A 24,862-nucleotide genomic window follows, 5' to 3' on the forward strand; every position below is an offset into this window, starting at 1 on the left:
ATCTATCAATCATCCATCCATCTTCCCTCCTCCATCCATCCATCCTTCCTCCCCTTTCTCCTTCTCTCCATCCATCCTTCCCTTCAACCATCTATCATCCATCCATCATCCATCCATCTTCCATCCGTCCACCCATCATCCATCCATCATCCATCCTTCCTTCCCTTTCTCCTTTCATCCTTCCCTCCATCCATCCTTCCCTCCATCTATTATCTATCCACTATCCATCCATCATCCATCCACCGTCCATCTTCCATTCACCATCCATCCATCCATCCACCCATCATCCATCCATCCACCAGATTCTTGTGACAAAATGTTAAAACGTGACTTTAGTTGAAAACAAATTAGTCTCGGCTGCACGGCGGGCGAGTGGTTACCACGCACACCTTACAGCTAGGAGATCTGGGTTCAATTCGACCCTCGGCCATCTCTGTGTGGAGTTTGCATGTTCTCCCCGTGCATGCGTGGGTTTTCTCCGGGTACTCCGGTTTCCTCCCACATTCCAAAAACATGCTAGGTTAATTAGCGACTCCAAATTGCCCATAGGTATGAATGTGTCTATATTTACATATTATATTTGTCTATATGTGCCCTGTGATTGGCTGGCCACCAGTCCAGGGTGTACCCCGCCTCTCGGCTGAAGACAGCTGGGATAGGCTCCAGCACCCCCGCAACCCTCGTGAGGAAAAAGCGGTAGAAAATGAATGAATGAATGAATGATCGGTCGTGGGTTTCTATGGATACGACGAGCTTTTAAACAACATGCATGGTTGAAGTTGTTGAATTATCGCAGTAGTCAAGTAATAAGCTGATGCTCACCTGGATGTGTTCGTAAGACTTAACAATGGAAAGAAAGACACAAAAGAAGTAGTACTCTCCAGTTATGATGTGTTCAGTACTTCCAAAGATACTCTATATCCCTGTGAGCATATTTACCTTCTTTCCATTTACATCTTCAAGCAACGGTATCCTTTTAGGTCGTGTGTGTGTGACCAGGGGCCTGTTTGAGGATTAAGCCCACCCTTTTTTAGCAGGATACAGGTTTGGTTCTTGCGATACCTGGTCAAGATTCACCGCCACAGGAGGGCGCCGCTGGAGCATTTCAGCCGAGAGAAGGTTCGACCTCGTGGGCACACTTTCCTCTTTCCTGTGACTTCACACTTCTGCTTACCTTGACAGACAGGACGACCCCCGCCGGCCAGAGGTGGCCCGCGCTTTCATCGGCACGTGGGTGGCGTGCTTTGGCGTCCACTGATGCTGAGACTTTGGGGATTCAAGCTACACCGCACTGCTGCCGACCACCGCAAAGCCAACGGCATCGTCAAGAGGTTCCACCGATGGATAGGATGCCGTGAGTTTGTGGGTCATGCATGGTCTGCGATGTGAGGCCATACCCCCCCCCCCCCCCCACCCCCAGGAAGACCTCCAGAGCTAGGTGAGATGGGATTCAATGGAGGTTCTCACCTCCTTTACCAAAACCGTTTACCATCTTCTAATGATGGTTTTTAACATTATTAGAGCCCACTACTCATGAAATAACACCCCTATAGTCACTTTTACACTCCCATTACCCAATATAGTAGACAAAATAAGAATTAAGATATAGAACACTTGTTTACAACCTTCTAATTTTCTTCTAAAACCTTCTAAAAGTTTTTAACATGATTAGAGCCCTCTAGACATGAAATAACACCCCTATAGTCACCTTTACACTCCTATTACCCGACATCGTAGACATAATAAGAATTAAGACATAGAACACTTGTTTACAACCTTCTAATTATGTTTTTAAGCTTGATTAGAGCCTTCTGAGCATGAAATAACACCCCTATAGTCACCTTTATACTCCTATTACTTGACATTGTAGACATAGAACACTTGTTTACAACCTTCTAATTATGTTTTTTAACATGATTAGAGCCCTCTAGACATGAAATAACACCCCTATAGTCACCTTTACATTCCTATTACCCGACATTATAGACATAATAACAATTAAGATATAGAACACTTGTTTACAACCTTCTAATTATGTTTTTTAAACACGATTAGAGCCTTCTGGGCATGAAATAACACCCCTATAGTCACCTTTACACTCCCATTACCCAATATAGCAGACATAATAAGAATTAAGACATAGAACACTTGTTTTTACAACCTTCTAATTATGTTTTTTAACATAATTACATCCCTCTAGACATATTTAGTGTAAAAAATGACCCCCAACCATGCATACTTTGCTTTTAATGACAAGAAGATGACACATGCAACATGCCAATCAAGGTGGAGATATGGTTGGAAATCATATTGATAATACGCATTCAGAGTAGAAATTGGGATTCGGATCCTCCTGCTGACGCCTGCTTAGCAATAATACCCGAAGGAATAAGCTCCCAGGTCACCGGAAGTATCCGCAGGCGCATCGTTTGGAAGCGACAACTGGGAGCGATAGAGTCTGTGGCTCAGAGCGTCCACGGGATTATCCGACACCTGCAATGGATCACAGACAGCATGTCAATCAAAGAATCAAAGAAGTAGCACGGCACAAAACATGCTGAATTGACCTCTTCAAACTTCTTGGCCTTGTACATCTCGGCTCCCCGCAGGAAGTTGAGCAGGATGATGTCACACAGCACCGTGCCCTGCATGGTTAGTTGTGGTGAGGAACAACATGACACTTCATTCCCATTGCATGACAATCTTTGACTTCTGAGTCAATGTAGAGTTGATAGGATAAAAACGATGCCAATTTACGTTTATGGTGGTTAATTGGTTCCAGACCTTAGCATCATTACCCAATATCCACAAAGTAGGAGTCCTTGTTTACAGTAGAAGTAAAAAATGTTGGTATTTTAGCGTAGAAAACCATAGAAAAAATATTATTAGAGCTCACTACACATGAAATAACACCCCTATAGTCGCCTTTACAATCCTATTACCCAACATAGTAGACATAATATGAAGAATTAAGAATTATGACCTTCTAATTACGTTTTGTAACATGATTAGAGACCTCTAGACATGAAATAACATCCCTATAGTCGCTTGTACAATCCTATTACCCAACATAGTAGACACAATATGAAGAATTAAGAATTATAACCTTCTAATTACGTTTTCTAACATGATTAGAGACCTCTAGACATGAAATAACACCCCTATAGTCACCTTTACACACCTATTACCCAACATAGTAGACATAATATGAAGAATTAAGAATTATGACCTTCTAATTACGTTTTCTAACGTGATTAGAGACCTCTAGACATGAAATAACACCCCTATAGTCACCTTTACACACCTATTACCCAACATAGTAGACATAATATGAAGAATTAAGAATTATGACCTTCTAATTACGTTTTCTAACGTGATTAGAGACCTCTAGACAGGAAATAACACCCCTATAATCACCTTTACACTCACGTTACCCGATACAGGAGACATAATAAGAGGAATTAAGACATAGAGCACTTGTTTACAACCTTCTAATTATGTTTTTTAACATGATTAGAGTCCTCCAAACATTAAAATAACACCCCTATAGTCACCTTTACTCTCCTATTACCCAATATAGTAGACATAATAAGAAGAATTAAGACATAGAACACTTGTTTATGACCTTTTAATTAGGTTTATTAACATGATTAGAGCCTTCTGGACATGAAATAACACCCCTATAGTCACCTTTACACTCCTAATGCCTAATATAGTAGACATAATAAGATATTAACATGATTAGAGACCTCTGGACATGAAATAACACCCCTATAATCACCTTTACACTCCTATTACCCAATATAGTAGTCATAATAAGATGAATTAAGACATAGAACACTTGTTTATGATCTTTTAATTATGTTTATTAACATGATTAGAGCCTTCTGGACATGAAATAACACCCCTATAGTCACCTTTACACTCCTATTACCCAATATAGTAGGCATAATAAGAATTAAGACATAGAACACTTGTTTATGACCTTCTAATTATGTTTTTAACATTATTAAAGCCTTCAAGACATAAACTAGCATCCCTATAGTCACCTTTACCATCCTATTACCCAATATAGTAGACGTAATAATTAAACAACGTAAGACCTAAATAAAACCTGTGTGAGCTGAGTATCGGGGAGATCAAGTCTGGTGCTTGTGTGTCTTTGTACATGACTGACACCTGGTGAGCAGCGTAGAATAGTACACATCAGTAGTACATAAGCAGTACTTCCTGGTTTGTAGTGGTGAACTGAAAAAAGAAGAAAGGTACGCCACTCACCACTCCTATGGACGTGAACGCTGCCACCATGTTGATAAGCGTGGGAATCATGTTGAACTTTCCTGCCTGGAAGGGGGGGGGGCACACGTTCTAAGTCTGTGGTTTTTGTACTGGTTGTGGATCTGAGGACCAGTTCTACAATCTCAGCAAGGTCCTTGAGGGTACATGGCAGTTTGCCCAACCAGTCTAGATGTGTTTCATGGACTTGGAGAGGGCACCTACACCTGTATACTGTCCAGTACATATACTGCACCCGTATACTGTCCAGTACATATACTGCACCCGTATACGGTCCAGTACATATAGTGCACCTGTATGCGGTCCAGTACATATACTGCACCTGTATACTGTCCAGTATATATACTGCACCCGTATACTGTCCAGTACATATACTGCACCCGTATAATGTCCTGTACATATACTGCACCCGTATGCGGTCCAGTACATATACTGCACCCGTATGCTGTCCTGTACATATACCGGACCCGTATAGTGTCCAGTACATATACCGGACCCATATAGTGTCCAGTACATATACCGCACCTGTAAACGGTCCAGTACATAAACCGCACCTGTAAACGGTCCAGTACATAAACCGCACCTGTAAACGGTCCAGTACATATACTGCACCTGTATGCGGTCCAGTACATATACTGCACCCGTATGCGGTCCAGTACATACACTGCACCCGTATACTGTCCAGACTATATACTGCACCCGTATACTGTCCAGTACATATACTGCACCCGTATACGGTCCAGTACATATACTGCACCTGTATGCGGTCCAGTACATATACTGCACCCGTATGCTGTCCTGTACATATACCGGACCTGTATAGTGTGCAGTACATATACTGCACCCGTATACGGTCCAGACTATATACTGCACCTGTATACTGTCCAGTACATATACTGCACACGTATGCGGTCCAGTACATATACTGCACCTGTGTGCGATCCAGTACATATACTGCACCCTTATACTGTCAAGTACATATACGGCACCTGTATGCGGTCCAGTACATATACGGCACCTGTATGCGGTCCAGTACATATACTGCACCCGTATGCTGTCCTGTACATATACCGGACCCGTATAGTGTCCAGTATATATACCGCACCTGTATACTGTCCAGTACATATACTGCACCCGTATGCGGTCCAGAACATATACTGCACCCGTATGCGGTCCTGTACATATACTGCACCCATATGCGGTCTCGTACATATACGGCACCCGTATACGGTCCAGTACATATACTGCACCCGTATGCGGTCCAGTACATATACTGCACCCGTATGCGGTCCAGTACATATACTGCACCCGGATGCGGTCCTGTACGTATACTGCACCTGTATGCTGTCCAGTACATATACTGCACCCGTATGCGGTCCAGTATATATACTGCACCCGGATGCGGTCCTGTACATATACTGCACCCGTATGCTGTCCAGTACATATACCGGACCCGTATAGTGTCCAGTACATATACCACACCCGTATGCTGTCCAGTACATATACCACACCCATATAGTGTCCAGTACATATACCGCACCTGTAAACGGTCCAGTACATAAACCGCACCTGTAAACGGTCCAGTACATATACCGCACCTGTATGCTGTCCAGTACATATACTGCACCCGTATAGTGTCCAGTATATATACCGCACCCGTATGCTGTCCAGTGCATATACCGGACCTGTATAGTGTCCAGTATATATACTGCACCTGTATACTGTTCAGTATATATATCGTACAGCACCTGTATACTGTCCAGTACATATACCGCACCTGTATACTGTCCAGTATACATACCGCTCCTCTATACTGTCCAGTATATATACCGTACCGCACCTGTATACTGTCCAGTACCTATATATCACACCTGTATGCTGTCCAGTACATATAGTGCGCCCGTGTACTGTCCAGTACATATACTGTGCCCGTGTACTGTCCAGTACATATACTGCACCTGTATACTGTCCAGTACATATACCGTACCTCCAGTACATATACCGTACCTGTATACTGTCCAGTACATATACTGTACCCGTATACTGTCCAGTACATATACCGCACCTATATACTGTACAGTATATATACCCCACCTGTATACTGTCCAGTATATATACCGCTCCTGTATACTGTCCAGTATATATACCGTACCGTACCTGTATACTGTATACTGTCCAGTACATATACCGTACCTCCAGTACATATACCGTACCTGTATACTGTCCAGTACGTATACCGCACCTGTATACTGTACAGTACATATACTGCACCCGTATACTGTCCAGTACGTATACTGCACCTGTATACTGTCCAGTACATATACTGCACCTGTATACTGTCCATTACATATACTGCACCCGTATACTGTCCAGTAGTATGTTTATACTTAGCTCATAGAAATGAAGTATTGACTCACGTTTCCATTGACGAGGACATCAAACCTGATAGCGTAGGCTTTGACCAGCGTGCGGTAGTCGGTCCCGTTCTCCATCTTGTAATACTTGGCAAACCTTCCATGAAAAACACCAACACGTTAAAAGACGCGGATGCTCTCTGTCGTGTTCTTCCATCCCGAACGTTCCCTTATGAAGGCAACTTAAGGTTGATGCCAAACGTAGCATTGACTCAGGAATCAAAGATGGAATTTGGTACACACTTGGAAAATGGGTCGAAAAACATGGCCGCCATCATGTAACAGCGGCGGTTCCAGACCTGAAATTGTATCCCGTGGAGACGGCGTTCTTCTGTGACATGGCGTCCAGTCTGGTGAAGGAGTAGGACGGGTTACACTGATCATCGGATTTGTCCAGGTCACACATCCAGCCGATCTTGATCCCGATCACCCCCCCCTACATAAAAAGACAACAACTGATGTTGACGTTTCTTCTTTCATTCCTACAGGAATTCATGGTGTGAAACAAACGTCCACCTTGTCTGCCAGCTTGGTGAAGTTCTGGTGTGCGTAGCGGACCACATCACCCACCCGGAAGATGGGGCAGTACGTGTTGTTGACCGTGTCAAAGTTACACTTCTTGATGTAGTCGTCAGTGATGGTGGGGAGGAAGTTGCCTCTGAACACAACACACATCTCGTCTCATACAGTAGATCATATACCATGTATCATATACCATGTCTCATATATCATATACACTGGACCCTATGTCATATACCATATATATCATACACTGGACCCTATATCATATATCATATACCATGTATCATATACCATGTCTCATATATCATACACCATGTATCATACACTGGACCCTATATCATATACTATATATCATACACCATGTAGCATATATCATATACCATGTATCATACACTGGACCCTATATCATATACCATAGTATATCATACACCATGTATCATACACTGGACCCTATATCATATATCATACACCATGTATAATACACTGGACCCTATATCATATACCATGTCTCATATATCATATACCATGTCTCATATCATACACCATATATCATACACTGGACCCTATATCATATACCATGTATCATATATCATACACCATGTATCATACGCTGGACCCTCTATCATATACCATATATCATATACCATGTATCATACACTGGACCCTATATCATGTACCATATATCATATACCATGTATCATACACTGGACTCTATATCATATACCATATATCATATACCATGTATCATACACTGGACCCTATATCATATACCATATATCATACAACATGTATCATACACTGGACCCTATATCATACACCATATATAATACACCATGCATCATAAACTGGACCCTATATCATATACCATATATCATACACCATGTATCATACACTGGACCCTATATCATACACCATATATAATACACCATGTATCATAAACTGGACCCTATATCATATACCATATATCATACACCATGTATCATACACCATGTATCATAAACTGGACCCTATATCATACACCATGTATCATACACTGGACCCAATATCATATACCATATATATCATACACCATGTATCATACACGGGACCCAATATCATATACCATATATATCATACACCATGTATCATACACTGGACCCTATATCATATACCATATATATCATACACCATGGATCATACACTGGACCCTATATCATATCATGTCTCATATATCATACACCATGTATCATACGCTGGACCCTACATCATATACCATATATGATATAGCATGTATCATATACCACATACGATATAGCATGTATCATATACCACATATGTATGATATAGTATAGTATGTATGTATCTTGTCATTTGGCTTACTTGGTGTAGTTGAAGGTAGGAAATCGGATGCTGTTTTTGATGAAAATAGTAAAGTTTTCCACCTCCATCATGGGGGTGCTGGACAAGGACAGAAGAGGAGCTGAAGGACTTTGGGGGAGAACTGAATCATCCTAGGATCCACAACCACCAAACCACCAAACCCTGGGAATCTTTCACAATAAAGAATCAACATCTCATTTGGGATTGGTAACGGTAGTGGTAATTGTATTGGTAGTGGTAGTGGTAGTGGTAGTGGTAGTGGTAGTGGTAGTGATATTGGTAATGGTAGTGGTATTGGTAATGGTAATGGTAATGGTAATGGTAATGGTTATGTTATTGGTAATGGTATTGGTATTGGTAATGTTATTGGTAGTGGTAATGTTATTGGTAATGGTAATGGTTATGTTATTGGTAATGGTAGTGGTAATGGTAATGGTAATGGTTATGTTATTGGTAATGGTATTGGTAGTGGTAATGGTAGTGGTGTTGGTAGTGGTAATTGTAATGGTAGTGGTAATGGTATTGGTAATGGTGGTGGTATTGGTAATGGACTTGGTAGTGGTAGTGGTAATGGTAATGTTATTGGTATTGGTAGTGGTAATGGTAATGCTATTGGTAATGGTATTGGTAGTGGCAATGGTAGTGGTATTGGTAATGGTTGTGGTATTGGTAATGGTAGTGGTGTTGGTAGTTGTAATTGCAATGGTAGTGGTATTGGTAATGGTAGTAGTAATGGTCGTAGTGGTAATGGTATTGGTAATGGTTGTGGTATTGGTAGTGGTAATTGTAATGGTAGTGGTAATGGCAATTGTAGTGGTCATGGTAATGGTAGTGGTAATTGTAATGGTAGTGGTATTAGTAATGGTAGTGGTCATGGTAATGGTAGTGGTAATGGCAATGGTAGTGGTATTGGTAATTGTAGTGGTCATGGTAATGGTAGTGGTATTGGTAATGGTATTGGTAATTGTAGTAATAATGGTCGTGGTAGTGGTAATGGTAGTGGTATTGGTAATGGTTGTGGTATTGGTAGTGGTAATGGTGTTGGTAGTGGTAATTGTAATGTAGTGGTAATGGCAATGGTATTGGTAATTGTAATGGTAATGGTAATGGTAATGGTTGTGGTATTGGTAATGGTAGGAGTATTGGTAATGGTATTGGTAGTGGTAGTGGTAATGGCAATGGTAGTGGTAATGGTATTGGTAATGGTATTGTATTGGTAATGGTAGTGGTATTGGTAATGGTATTGGTAATAGTAATGGCAATGGTAGTGGTAATGGTATTGGTAATGGTATTGTATTGGTAATGGTAGTGGTATTGGTAATGGTATTGGTAGTAGTAATGGCAATGGTAGTGGTAATGGCAATGGTAGTGGTATTGGTAATGGTATTGGTAGTGGTAATGGTAGTGGTATTGGTAATGGTATTGGTAATGGTAATGTTAATGGTAGTGGTAATGGTAATGGTAATGATAGTGGCTTCGTTAGCAACTTCATTTTGCCGTTTTGTGTGCTAATCTCCTCTGTTAGCGGCTAGTAGGGATAGTTTTCATGCTCCTTGTGCTCATAATCGTGTCCGGAGTGCTTGGACCCGAGCTACATGAGCTAGCAGGTACGCTAGTTTGTCCGCAGAGGAAACCCTTCGCCTTCGACCGAGGCGTTGTTACAAGAGTTGTTGTTACAACAGGAAGTGACAAGATCTGTCACTTCACAAATGGATATTGTTTTATAATGAATTTAGTAATGAATGTTGTTAATGTTTTGCACGTTTTGTCTCACCCGTCCCACTTTGTGTTCCCTTTTTAGCGGACGTCGGGTGGTTGTGTACCTGAATCTCACCTGCTGATGGTATCGATTTCGGCGGGACACCAGCCTTTGATTTCACACGTCTTGACTGTGCTGTTGAAAGCAACGCATCTTCCCGTAAGAATTCCTGAAGCGGCAAATAATCAACAGTTCATGATCCACATTGTCAGGTAGACATTCCACGTTGTTACGTAACATCACCATGGATGCTCACCGTAACTTCCTGGCTTGTTAGCCAGTCGAGTGCAGTTGCTGTCGTCAGTACAGACATAATTCTTCTCGCTCTGCCGCATGAAAGATAAGCGGTCATCGATAAAAGGTGTCAAAGGTTCTTGTTGCTGCTGGATGTTCATAGTATCCCAGTGAGGGATACTTTGCTTTCAAAGATCATTCCAGACAATAGAAAACATATTTAAGCAATATTGATGAATCATGTCAGGGAGCCACCTCGTCAAATATCCGTTTAAACATGATTAGAGCCCTATGGACATGAAATAACACCCCTATAGTCACCTTTACACTCCTATTACCCAATATAGTAGACATAATAAAAGAACATAAGACATAGAAAACCTCTTATCACCTTTAAAATATGCTTTTATACATTATTAGAGCCCTCTAGACATGAAATAACACCCCTATAGTCACCTTTACACTGCTATTGCCCAATATAGTAGACATAATAAGAGAAAATAAGACATATAAAACGTAGAAAACCTGTTTACCACCTCATAAATATTATTTTTAACATGATTAGAGCCCTCTAGACATGAAATAACACCCCTATAGTCATCTTTACACTCCTATTATGCAATATAGTAGACATAATAAAAGATAATAAGACATATAAGACATAGAAAACCTGTTTACCACCTCATAAACCTTCTTTTAAACATGATTAGAGCCCTCTAGACATGAAATAACACCCCTATAGTCACCTTTATGCTCCTATTAACCAATATAGTAGACATAATAAAAGATTATAAGACATAGAAAACCTGTTTACCACCTCATAAATATTCTTTTAAACATAATTAGAGCCCTCTAGACATGAAATAACACCCCTATAGTCACCTTTACACTCCTATTACCCAATATAGTAGACATAATAAAAGATAATAAGACATATAAGACATAAAAACCTATTTACCAGCTCATAAATATTCTTTTAAACATGATTAGAGCTCTCTAGACATGAAATAACACCCCTATAGTCACTGTAAGACTCCTATTACCCAATATAGTAGACATAATAAAAGACAATAAGACATATAAGACATAGTAAACCTGTTTACCACCTCATAAATATTCTTTTAAAGATGATTAGAGCCCTCTAGACATGAAATAACACCCCTATAGTCATCTTTTCACTCCTATTACCCTATATAGTCGACATAATAAAAGATAATAAGACATATAAGACATAGAAAACCTATTGATACGTATACATGATGCTATTTCATATTCATGCTCTGACCTCTGGACAACGCCCTTGGACTTGGTTTTCTGTTGTGATGAGTTTGGTGATGATGCAGAAGACGGAAGCTCCCTGAACAAAAACACACGGGCGTCACCTTCCTCTTCCGTCTTTGTCCGTTCATCGGCGGGCGGGACCTCATACCTGCGTCGGCGTGACGTAGTCTGCGACGTCCATGACTTTGTCATTGTAGACTCCGAATCCCTTCACCTTGGTCATGACCGACGACTCGATCGCCGTGTCCCTCACCTGGTACGCCTTCTCGTAAACAAACACCCACCTGAAATTCAATGTCAGAATAGACAATCTTTGGAGCAGATGATTACAAACATCTCTATCTTGACCCTCATGTCCTGTTTCTCCTCGGCGATGTGTTGGTACACATTTATAGAAATTATGAGATGAAAACTTGAAATTATGATGAAAAAATATTGGTTTCAGCATGATTAGAGCCTGTAGATAGGAAATAACACCCCTATAGTCACCTTTACACTCCTATTACACAATGCAATACAATAGACGTAATAAGAGAAAATAGGACATATAAGACAAAGAAAACCTGTTTACCACCTCGTAAATATCCTTTTAACATGATTAGAGCCCTCTAGACATGAAATAACACCCCTATAGTCATCTTTACACTCCAATTACCTAATATAGTAGACATAATAAGAGAAAATTAGACATATAAGACGTAAAAAACCTTTTGACCACCTCGTAAATATTATTTTTATCATTATTAGAGCCCTCTAGACATGAAATAACACCCCTATAGTCACCTTTACACTCCTATTACCCAATATAGTAGACATAGTAAAAGATAATAAGACATATCAGACGTAGAAAACCTATTGACCACCTCGTAAATCTTCTTTTTAACATGATTAGAGCCCTCCAGGCATGAAATAACACCCCTATAGTCACCTTTACACTCCTATTACCCAATATAGTAGACATAATAAGACAAAATAAGACACAGAAAACCTGTTTACCACCTTCTAAATATTCTTTTTAACATATTTAGAGCCCTCTGGACATGAAATAACACCCCTATAGTCACCTTTACACTTCTATTACCCAATATAGTAGACATAATAAAAGATAATAAGACATACAAGGCATAGAAAAGCTGTTTACCACCTTCTAAATATTATTTTTAACATGATTAGAGCTCTCTAGACATGGAATAACACCCCTATAGTCATCTTTACACTCCAATGACCTAATATAGTAGACATAATAAGACACAGAAAATCTGTTTACCACCTCGTAAATATTCTTTTTAGCATTAGAGCCCTCTAGACATGAAATAACACCCCTATAGTCACCTTTACACTCTTATTACCCAATATAGAAGACATAATAAGACAAAATAAGACACCGAAAATCTGTTTACCACCTTCTAAATATTCTTTTTGACATTATTAGAGCTCTCTAGACATGGAATAACACCCCTATAGTCATCTTTACACTCCAATTAGCCAATATAGTAGACATAATAAGACACAAAAAACCTGTTTATCACCACGTAAATATCCTTTTAAACATGATTAGAGCCCTCTAGACATGTAATAACACCCCTATAGTCACCTTTACACTCCTATTACTCCTATTAGTAGTCAATATGCTTTTTAACATTATTAGAGCCATAAAGCCAACATTATATAGACATAAAATAACGCCCCTTTTAACCTGAGATAATAAACATAATAACATAATATGATGGATATGATGGAATATGATTCTTCCTCACCCGATGAAGTAGGTGAAGATGAGGAGTTGCACGACTCGGTTGATGACGCCGATGGTCCAGCTCTTCACCACCACCGACTTTGTGGTTTCGTACGTGAAGAAGTCAGCGATGCACGACCACATCGTTGATACAATATCGATATTGATAAACTACACAAACACTGAGTCACATATCAGATGACATCATATTCATATTCATATGACATCCCCGCTTCGATGCGCCATACCCCGATCCCTTGAGCAACGGCAGCATTCGATCCCAATATGATGCTCTTATAGCACACACACACACATGCCCCACCCCCCCTTTAGTGCCTCCTTTTAGCCCAGCCCCCCCCTCCCAGCCATGGAAAAATATGGAAGCACCTTTCCATCACATAGAGGAAAAATATCCCAACAACAAATCACAATCATCCCATTTCAGGAAAATTTGCATGATTAAAAGTCATAATTGTTAGATTGGAACATCTCTCTACGTATGTCTTATTTTCTTTTATTATGTCTACTATATTGGGTAATATGAATGTAAGGGTGACTATAGGGGTGCTATGTCAAGTCTGGAGGGCTCTAATGTTGTTAAAATTAATGTTTACAAGGTGGTAAACAGGGTTTCTATGTCTTATTTTCTTTTATTATGTCTTCTGTATTGGGTAATAGGAGTGTAAGGGTGACTATAGGGGTGCTATACCATGTCTAGAGGGCTCTAATCATGTTAAAAAGTGTATTTACAAGGTGGTAAACACATTTTCTATGTCTTTTCTTTTATTATGTCGTCTATATTGGGTAGTCGGAGTGTAAAGGTAACTATAGGGGTGCTATGTCAAGTCTGGAGGGCTCTAATGCTGTTAAAATGAGTGTTAAGAAGGTGGTAAACACATTTTCTATGTCTTATTTTCTCTTATTATGTCTACTATATTGGGTAATAGGAGTGTAAAGGTGACTATAGGGATGCTATGTCATGTCCAGAGGGCTCTAATGCTGTTAAAATTAGTGTTTACAAGGTGGTAAACACATATTCTATGTCTTGTTTTCTTTTATTGTCTTCTATATTGGGTAATATGAATGTAAAGGTGACTATAGGGGTGCTATGTCAAGTCTGGAGGGTTCTAATGCTGTTAAAATGAATGTTTAGAAGGTGGTAAACAGGGTTTCTATGTCTTATTTTCTTTTATTATGTCTTCTATAATGGTAATAGGGGTGTAAAGGTGACTATAGGGGTGCTATGTCAAGTCTGGAGGGCTCTAATGCTGTTAAAATGAGTGTTTAGAAGGTGGTTAACACAATTTATATGTCTTATTGTCTCTTATTATGTCTACTATATTGGGTAATAGGAAAGTAAAGGTGATTATAGGGGTGCTATGACATGTCTAGAGGGCTCTAATGCTGTTAAAATGAGTGTTTACAAGGTGGTAAACACATATTCTATGTCTTATTTTCTTTTATTATGTCTTCTATATTGGGTAATATGAATGTAAAGGTGACTATAGGGGTGCTATGTCAAGTCTGGAGGGCTCTAATGCTGTTAAAATGAGTGTTTAGAAGGTGGTAAACACATTTTCTATAATTCCAAGGTGTATATGAGTGTATGGACTAATAAGGTGTTTCCTGTAAGACGTTGTAGCGAGACAAAGTCAAGGTGTGTCTCCATCTTCACATCTTCACCAATCAGACATTCGAGCCGCTGAAATGTCGGAGGAGATGGAAGTCATTTAGCGACATTAGCTTCTTCCTCATCACATCAAGAAGAAAGATGAGTAGCCGTCTTGTATCTGGTGTCATGATGTAATCCCCATACTGTATGTGGTACCGTTCCCCATTATGGACGTTTATTCCATTTTACTTCCTACATTTTCTTTTTCCAATATTACTAATTATTACTCATCATGTTGTAACCTTTTTCCCAGCCTGATACTTCAAAAAAATACAACTTTATTTCTTGTTTTGTTTGGCCTTTTTTTGGTAATTTTTTTTTTTATATATATATTTTAGCGCTGTGCTAATAAAATGCCATTATTTTTAATGACAAATTATGGCTATATTTCCATTTTTGCTTGTTTTTTTCATGTTTTTATTTCCGTTATGTTTATCTTTTTTATGATTTTTACACTTTAATTTAAGTCATTTTTCACTTGTATTATATTTTCTTGGATACAATTTTTATATTCATTTTTTATATATATTTTTAAAGCTTTTAAGTCATAGTATAGAGTTGAAATAATATCAAAATAATCATACAAAAATGACCTCAATAAAAGTATTTCAATATTTTTAAAATAATAAATAAATGCCAATTGATAAAAAATGACTTTAAAAAGTGTAGCCCTAAAAGCTTGAAATATAATTTAAAATAAAATAAAAAGTAAATAAATAAATAATACAAATAAATTGAAAAATGACTTCAATAAACGTGTAAAAATTACACCGCAATCCGTGAATAAAATCATGTTGTTTTAGTAGTATAGAGTTGAAATAATGTCAAAATAATCATACAAAAATGACTTCAATAAAAGTGTTTGAATATTTTTTAAATAATAAATAAATGCCAATTAATTAAAAATGAATTTAAAAAGTGTAATGACTTAAAAGCTTGAAATATAATTGAAAATAAAATAAAAATAACTAAATAAATAATACAAATAAATGGAAATGACTTCAATAAACGTGTAAAAATGAAAAAGGACATATAAAACTGTCATTGTTTTTCCAATGACTAAAACTAAAGACGGCTAATGTGTGAAAACATCAATAAAACAGCTACACTGCCCCCTGCTGGTCTGCCCGTGCATGCACAACAAAGAAAACACTTAACTGTCAGGTGATTTCTACTTTCTATCCCATAATTATGACATGTTTGTACTTTGTATCCCATAATGTTGACTTGTTGTCATATTTATAATGTTGCTATTTCATTATTATGACTTTTCTCATAGTTTTATATTTGATTTTGACTTTTTAGCTCATAAAAAAGTTATAAAAGTTGTAAAAAAAAAAAGAGAGAATACTGTAATAGAGAATATTACGGCATATTACAGTATAATTCATGAAAAAATTTACATTTAAATCCTAATATTATTAAAAAAACAAAACAATGACTAAAGCTGCAATTTTATGGAAAGAAAATGGAAGAAATCAGTAATTTTACAAGAATAAAGTCAAAAATATTGAGAGAAAAAAATTGCAATTTTAAAAAACAAAACAACAACTAAAGTTGCAATTTCATGGAAAAAAAATTCAAGAAATCAGTAATTTTACAAGAATAAACTCAAAATTATTAAGAGGAAAAAAGAAGCAATTTTATGGAAAAAAATGGGAGAAATACGTAATTTTACAAGAATAAAGTCAAAAATATTAACAGAAAAAAAAGTTGCAATTTTATGGAAAAAATACAAGAAATCTGTAATTTTACAAGAATAAAGCCAAAAATATTGAGAGAAAGGTTGCAATTTTTTGGAAAAAAAATGGAAGAAATCAGTAATTTTACAATGGAAAAAAAATCTAAGAAATCAATAATTTTACAACAATAAAGTCAAAAATATTAAGAGGAAAAAAGTTGCACTTTTATATAGAAAAATAAAAGAAATCAGTAATTTTTTTACAAGAATAAATCCAAAATATTGACAGAAAAAAGTTGCAGTTTTATGGAAAAAATGGGAGAAATATGTAATTTGACAAGAATAAAGTCAAAAATATTAACAGAAAAAAGTTGCACTTTTATGGAAAAAAATAAAAGAAATCAGTAAAAAACATTTTTACAAGAATAAATCCAAAATATCGAGAGAAAAAAGTTGCAGTTTTATGGAAAAAATGGGAGGAATATGTAATTTTACAAGAATAAAGTCAAAAATATTAGCAGAAGAAAAGTTGCAATTTTATGGAAAAAAATACAGAAATTGGTAATTTTACAAGAATAACGTCAAAAATATGAACAGAAAAAAGTTGCGATTTTTTGGAAAAAAATAAAAGAAATCAGTAATTTTACAAGAATAAAGTCAAAAATATTGAGAGAAAAAAGTTGTGATTTTATGGAAAAACATAAAATCACAACTTTTTTTATGGAAAAACATAAAATCACAACTTTTTTCTCTCAATATTTTTGACTTTATTCTTGTTAAATTACTGATTTCTTTTTTTTCCATAAATTTGCAACTTTTTTCTGTTCATATTTAAAAAAAAAAAAAAAAATCAGTAATTTTACAAGAATAAAGTCAAAAATATTAAGAGGAAAAAAGTTGCAGTTTTATGGAAAAAATGGGAGAAATACGTAATTGTACAAGAATAAAGTCAAAAATATTAACAGAAAAAAGTAGCAATTTTATGGGAAAAAAATACAAGAAATTGGTAATTTTACAAGAATAAAGTCAAAAATATGAACAGAAAAAAGTTGCAATTTTATGGAAAAAAATAAAAGAAATCAGTAATTTAACAAGAATAAAGTCAAAAATATTGAGAGAAAAAAGTTGCAATTTTATGGGAAAAAATAAAGGAAATTGGTAATTTTAAAATTGCAACTTATATGATTTTACAAGAATAAAGTTCAAAATTAAGTGAAAAAAAAATCATAATATTATGAGTGGGTAAAAATGATATTAGCATAAAGTAGAAATATTTTTTAAAAATGTATATTTAAAGAGGAACTGCACTTTTTTCACAGTCCTTATATGAAACATGAACACATTTAAAAATCTTGTCCCGAGTATTCATCTTATCATTAATATTAGTATTAGTATTGGTACCTTTAATGTGATGAAGCTAATCAAGCTAATAACCGAACAAGCCCTCTCCCGTTCAAGTCCTCAGGCTAAATGAGCCCAAACCTGCCAAACATGAATCGGCAGTTATCGTCCACACCTTTTACTTCTTGTACTGACATGTTTTAATATCACACTCAAATCCGCGATAGCGCCGTCAAGTAGTAAACAGTAAGCTAGCTGATCCGTGTAGCTACTCCGGAGTGAGACCTCCTGTTTGTAAATTAGCTCTCTGTTCACGTGACGTCACTAGGCAGCTCCACGCCCCCTCCTAGGAGCGCCTTCCTCGTGAGTCTCCACCCTGCAATTTAGCGGTGCTAGTTCCACTCTCCTACACGTACCGGACGTAACGTCGTTTATCGATAGACTTATCGATAACCCCGGCACGTTTGCAGCCGCCGTCTTCGGGTATGTACAAGCTTGGTTTGCAGCGAAAAAGACCAGGTTCAATCCCCGCCGTTGACTCGGCGGCAATGGCGATAAAACACGAGAGTAACATTTTTAGCGTCTCCTTTCTCGTAGCAGACTTGAGCGCCTTTTTTTTTTTATCTCCGAGGAGCAAAACTTTTACCGTCAATCAAATCTTTAAGTTTGTGTGAGCGGCTAACAGCTAAAAAGCTAATGTGGTTCAACTGCAACTTTTTATTGGTTTGCCATTTCGTGTTTCTATGGGCGACGTCCACGGGGGGAAGGGGAGGGGGAAAGGGGGGGGCAACAATGTGATTATGATGACACCACGCTTTTATGTCAAATGCTTCTTTCTTTCCTTCCTTCCTTGCAGCAGGCAAACACGGTCATCGTGCTACCTTTTATTTTTGTACCACTAACTTGTCTGACTAACTCCAGCCGGGGTCCGCATGCACAAAAATGCATTTTGCACGTGAAGGGGTGTCCAAACTGCAGCCCCCGTATTTTTTTTTTACAAGAATAAATCCAAAATATAGAGAGAAAAAAGTTGCAGTTTTATGGAAAAAAAAGAAAAGAAATCGGTAATTTTACAAGAATAAAGTCAAAAATATTGACAGAAAAAAGTTGCAATTTTATGGAAAAAAAGAAAAGAAATCGGTAATTTTACAAGAATAAAGTCAAAAATATTAAGAGGAAAAAAGTTGTAAAAAATTGAGAATACTGTAATAGAAAATATAACAGCATATTACAGTATAATTAAGGAAAAAATATACATTTAAATGCTAATATTTAAAACAACAACAACAACAAAGTTGCAATTTTCTGCAAAAAAATTAAAGAAATCAGTAATTTTACAATATTCTTGTAAAATTACTGATTTCTTTTATTTTTTCCCATAAAATTGCAACTTTTTTCTCTCAATATTTTTGACTTTATTCAAGTCAAAAATTGCAATTTTAGTTGCAATTTTATGGAAAAAATGGAAGAAATCCGTAATTTTACAAGAATAAAGTCCAAAATATTGAGAGAAAAAAGTTGCAATTAAAAAAAAAACTAACAAAACAACTAAAGCTGCAATTTTATGGAAAAAAATAAATCAGTAATTTCACAAGCATAAAGTCAAAAATAAATCACGGCATATTACAGTATATTGCATGAAAAAAATATACATTTAAATCCTAATATTAAAAAAAACCAAAACAACAAAGTTGCAATTTTATGGGAAAAAATTTAAGAAATCAGTAATTTTACAAGAATAAAGTCAAAAATATTGACAGAAAAAAGTTGCAATTTTATGGAAAAAAATGGAAGAAATCATTAATTTTACAAGAATAAAGTCAAAAATATTAAGAGTAAAATAGTAAAAAATGAGAATACTGTAATAGAGAATATTACGGCGTATTACAGTATAATTCATGAAAAAATACACATTTAAATCCTAATATTAAAAAAACAAACAACGCAATGACTAAAGTTGCAATTTTTATATATATATGACAATATTATAACAAAAAACCCTTTACTAGCATTTTATGATTTGATATGCTTACGGTTGCTTATGCTTACGATTTTGATGATTTAAGTCATTACCGTAACATTGTCTAAAATAGAAGCTAGGGAGCAACCTGCTATGGCCCAGTATGGTGCACTGTATTCGGGCACATGCTCCAAGCAGCCGGTGTGCCGCTACGGAGGTCAAGAGAACCCAAGTATGGAGGGAGAGGATCAGGCTGGCGTGGCCCAGCAAGGTGCAACATATTTGGGGTCACACTCTCCGGGTCTCTGGTGAACCTTAGACACTTGTCAAATGATAAGGTACCCATGGGGCTTATCTGGTAATGTGCTACAACCACACCTGGTGCTTTTCTGGTAATGTGCTTCAACCGCGTATGCTGCTTTCCTGGTAATGTGCTTCAACCGCACATGCTGCTTTCCTGGTAATGTACTACAACCGCGTATGTTGCTTTTCGGGTAATGTGCTACAACCGCGCATGCTGCTTTTCTGGTAATGTGCTACAACCGCACATGCTGCTTTTTGGGTAATGTGCTACAACCGCGCATGCTGCTTTTCTGGTAATGTACTACTACCGCACCTGGTGCTTTTCTGGTAATTTGCTACAACCACGCATGCTGCTTTTCGGGTAATTTGCTACAACCAGGCATGGTGCTTTTTTGGTAATGTGCTACAACCAGGCATGGTGTTTTCTGGTAATGTGCTACAACCGCGCATGCTGCTTTTCGGGTAATTTGCTACAACCACCCATGCTGCTTTTCGGGTAATTTGCTACAACCGCACCTGGTGCTTTTCTGGTAATGTGCTACAACCGCACATGCTGCTTTCCTGGTAATGTACTACAACAGTGTATGTTGCTTTTCTGGTAATGTGCTACAACCGCACCTGGTGCTTTCCTGGTAATGTACTACAACCGCGTATGTTGCTTTTCTGGTAATGTGCTACAACCGCGACTGGTGCTTTTCTGGTAATGTGCTACAACCGCGCCTGGTGCTTTTTAGGTAATGTGCTACAACCACACCTGGTGTTTTTCTGGTAATGTGCTACAACCGCACATGCTGCTTTCCTGGTAATGTGCTACAACATTGCTCATAAGTTCCGGGTCGCTACCTTATCATTGTTGCTGATTTGCGTTGTCAAGTTGTTGTGTTTGTGCGACTGTCCGGCGTCGCCGTGGACGACGTGTGCTGCCAACAGCGAATCACAGCCGCGGTCGTTGGCGTTGTGAGTGGAGGAGCCGGAGGTTTGCATCATGTGGCGTCCTTGTTAGTCATCACAGAAATGTTAATCCCACCCAGCGGGGACGGAGCGACACGCTGCTATAGTAACTCACTCATGGCAAGTCGTGTTTGCCGCTACTGCACATGCTCACTGGAGCTTTTCCTGCTTGGTTCTGTCTATAAAGGGGAACTTGAAACCATCTTCCCCTTTTCTCATAGCTTTATATTGTCTCTTGCAATGGCCGCCTATTTCTCTATTTCAATGGGCATAAGGATCCATGTCCCGTCGTGGTGTGTTTACTGAACACACGAAAAAACCCGCATGCACAACAACAAGCCTTGATGATGAATTTCCTTACGCAACGCTCTGTTTGATTTCTACGTGAAGGCAAAGCAAGCGTGAAAAGGTTGAATTTTGTCAACTGATTTTTTTTTTTTATAAAATAAAATTTAAATATAAATATTTGTTTATATTTAAACAAAAATTTAAATAAATATTTATTTAAATAAGTAAATATTTGATTTGAAAAACTGAATATTAAGACTGTATTTAAACACAGGCATTGTTTATTAATTGCGGATACAGTTTTCATTTTAATAAACTTGACTTGAAATGTTATTTTTATTTTAATTTGTTATTATTTTATAATTAATTTGATTTTATTTTTAATTTTATTTTATAATTATTTGTTTTTTTATGTGCACAATGTAATATTTTTTATTAAATTTATTTAATTTATTTTCATTTTTTAAATTTTATTATATTATATTATTGTATTATTATTATTTTATTTTTATTATGTATGTATTTATTATTTTTTTAATTAATTTATTTTCAATTCATTATTTTTTTATTCAAACATGGCGTAATATTTTTTATTCAATTTATTTTCAATTTATTTTTATTATTGTTATATTATTGTATTATATTATTATATTATAGTATTATATTATTATTATTATAGATTATATATATTATTATTTTATTGTTATTATTTATTTTTATTTTTTATTAATTCATTTTCAATTAATTTATTTTTTTATTCAAACATGGCGTAATATTTTTTATTCAATTTATTTTATTTATATTTATTATTATATTATTATTATATTATTGTATTATTATAGTATCATTATTATTTTATTGTTATTATTTATTTATTTATTTTAATTAATTTATTTTCAATTAATTTATTTTTTTATTCAAACATGGCGCCATACCACGCAGCCCACCACCACAGCTTCAACAATCCTCGGGGGAAACCCTGCAGCTAATGTAGCAGACATGCTAAGACATAATCGTTGACTTGTCCGCACCCTTAGTTCCCCCGAGCGCTTCTTTTGACACTCATTACGTTGGGCTACGGTGTGGCTAATGGCTCTCGCTGTGGTGGGCTGGAGTCCCAAAGCTTCATAAGTGGCTTTATGAGGTTTTTTTTTCCCCCGCATTGCGTCCCAGTTCTGTTATGTTGTTATGAATCACAACACTGCTGTCAAATATGATTTATTATTGTGTGTGTGTGTCTCTAACACCCCCCCCCCCCCAACACCTCCCTCCCCCGTAGTGAGGAGTTGAGCGACGGCAAGCGGACATGATGAACATCCCAGAATACTACGCGGGGAAGAATGTGCTGATGACCGGGGCAACTGGCTTCATGGGAAAGGTAGAGACCATTTAAAGCAACGTGTTGTTGATATTATTTCATATACATAAATACATATATATATATACATATATATATATTTCATACATACGTACATACATTTCATAACATGAACAAAAACATGTTTGGTTTGGAACTATCATAGTTTAGCATGCCTCAGAGCATGCTAACGTGCATGTTAGACTTGTTAAACTAAGGTTTTAGTTTTTTTTTTCTTTTTTTTACGCTGAATTTATTCAACTCGATGTTTTGTCTTTGAATTTTGTTGAATTATTGTTATTTTATGCTGAACATTTGATTTGAGAAACTGAATATTAAAATGCTAAATTTTAACGCAAGCATTGTTTGTTAATTGCAGATTAATTTTTCATTTTAATTAACATGACTAGAAATTGTATTATTTTTTATTATTTTTATTTATTTATTATTATTATTATTATTATTATTAATAATAATAATATTTAATATTATTAAAACAAGACACAGGAAACTTGTTTACACCTTCTAAATACACATTTGAACATGATTAGAGCTCTCTTGACATGAAATAACACCCCTATAATAATAATAATTATTATTATTATGAATAATTTTATTATTTGTACATGAAATGACACCCCTACAGTCACCTTTACACTATTACCCAATATAGTAAACATAATAACTGAAAATAAGCCCTAAAAAACCTGTTTACCACCTTCTAAATACACTTTGTAACATGATTAGAGCCCTCTAGACATGAAATAACACCCCTATAGTCACCTTTGCACTATTACCCAATATAGTAAACATAATAACTGAAAATAAGCCCCAAAAAACCTGTTTACCACCTTCTAAATACACTTTTGAACATGATTAGAGCCCTCTAGACATGAAATAACACCCCTATAGTCACCTTTACGCTCTCAATACCCAATTATGGTAGACATAATAAGAGAAAATAAGACATAGGAAACTTTACACCTTCTTAATACACTTTTGAACATGATTAGAGCTCTCTTGATATGAAATAACACCCCTATAATAAAAATAATAATTATTATTATTATTAATTTTATTATTGGTACGTTTTTTTATGTGCACATTATATTTTTTACTGATATATATATATACATCCATATAATTTTATAAAAATAATACAAATGTAAACATTTTTGATTAATTAATTTTATTTATTATTGATTTATTTTAATAATTTTATTTTAAATGAAATAATTGAAACACCATAAATATGTCTAAAACACTCTTCATATTTACACTCCACTCACAATTAGCAGGCAAGCACCAAACATGGGAAGGTGTCCACCATTTTACCGCGAGGTGCATTCACAGACACTCCGAACTCCAAAAATCGTAGGAAACCACCGGAGATCCAAAACGCGTCACATCATGTCCGCATCACCATGCCCGGCCTTGACCTCTGAAAGCCACGTTCCACCCTTTCCTTCCCCCAAGGTGATGCTGGAGAAGCTGCTGAGGTCCTGCCCAGGAGTTCATGCTGTCTACGTGATGGTCCGCTCCAAGGCTGGCCAGGACCCCCAGGCCCGTGTTGCTGACATGGTCAGCTGCAAGGTAGGAGAAGCAGATTCTATCAGAGATGAGGATGCTGAGGTTCTCATTGGGAGTGACCAGGATGGATAGGATCAGGGTAGCATCACAGAAGGGAAACAATATGGCTATGGAACCGT

General features: G+C 36.7%; 2 protein-coding genes across 15 annotated transcripts in view; one reads left to right on the forward strand and one right to left on the reverse strand.

The window, feature by feature from the left end:
- far1 (fatty acyl CoA reductase 1) overlaps positions 1-24,862 on the forward strand; it is a 55,285-nt gene that overhangs the window by 18,980 nt on the left and 11,443 nt on the right. For 6 of the 14 annotated variants that reach the window (XM_058086356.1, XM_058086359.1, XM_058086355.1 and 3 more), the window contains 6 exons: positions 1,038-1,119; positions 1,183-2,662; positions 6,996-7,295; positions 10,393-10,509; positions 23,076-23,174; positions 24,630-24,746. In XM_058086356.1, the coding sequence (XP_057942339.1) occupies positions 23,103-23,174; positions 24,630-24,746 (189 nt within the window). In that variant the 5' untranslated portion in view covers positions 1,038-1,119; positions 1,183-2,662; positions 6,996-7,295; positions 10,393-10,509; positions 23,076-23,102. Of the gene's footprint in view, positions 1-568; positions 2,663-5,767; positions 7,296-8,048; positions 10,510-18,245; positions 18,778-23,075; positions 23,175-24,629; positions 24,747-24,862 lie in introns of those variants that run through there. The other 8 variants (XM_058086363.1, XM_058086361.1, XM_058086368.1 and 5 more) reach the window with 8 other exon arrangements.
- Positions 2,241-13,853, reverse strand: LOC131137933 (P2X purinoceptor 3-like). Its single transcript, XM_058086376.1, has 12 exons — positions 13,623-13,853; positions 12,014-12,149; positions 11,870-11,941; positions 10,607-10,676; positions 10,426-10,519; positions 8,592-8,669; positions 7,227-7,368; positions 7,010-7,146; positions 6,714-6,807; positions 4,279-4,344; positions 2,568-2,645; positions 2,241-2,493 (listed from the first exon to the last, which is right to left on the reverse strand). The coding sequence occupies exons 1-12, from the start codon at positions 13,742-13,744 to the stop codon at positions 2,368-2,370; spliced, it is 1,215 nt and encodes a 404-aa protein (XP_057942359.1). The 5' UTR covers positions 13,745-13,853; the 3' UTR covers positions 2,241-2,367.

Source organism: Doryrhamphus excisus, chromosome 11, assembly GCF_030265055.1.
Source record: "Doryrhamphus excisus isolate RoL2022-K1 chromosome 11, RoL_Dexc_1.0, whole genome shotgun sequence".
Taxonomy (NCBI): domain Eukaryota; kingdom Metazoa; phylum Chordata; class Actinopteri; order Syngnathiformes; family Syngnathidae; genus Doryrhamphus; species Doryrhamphus excisus.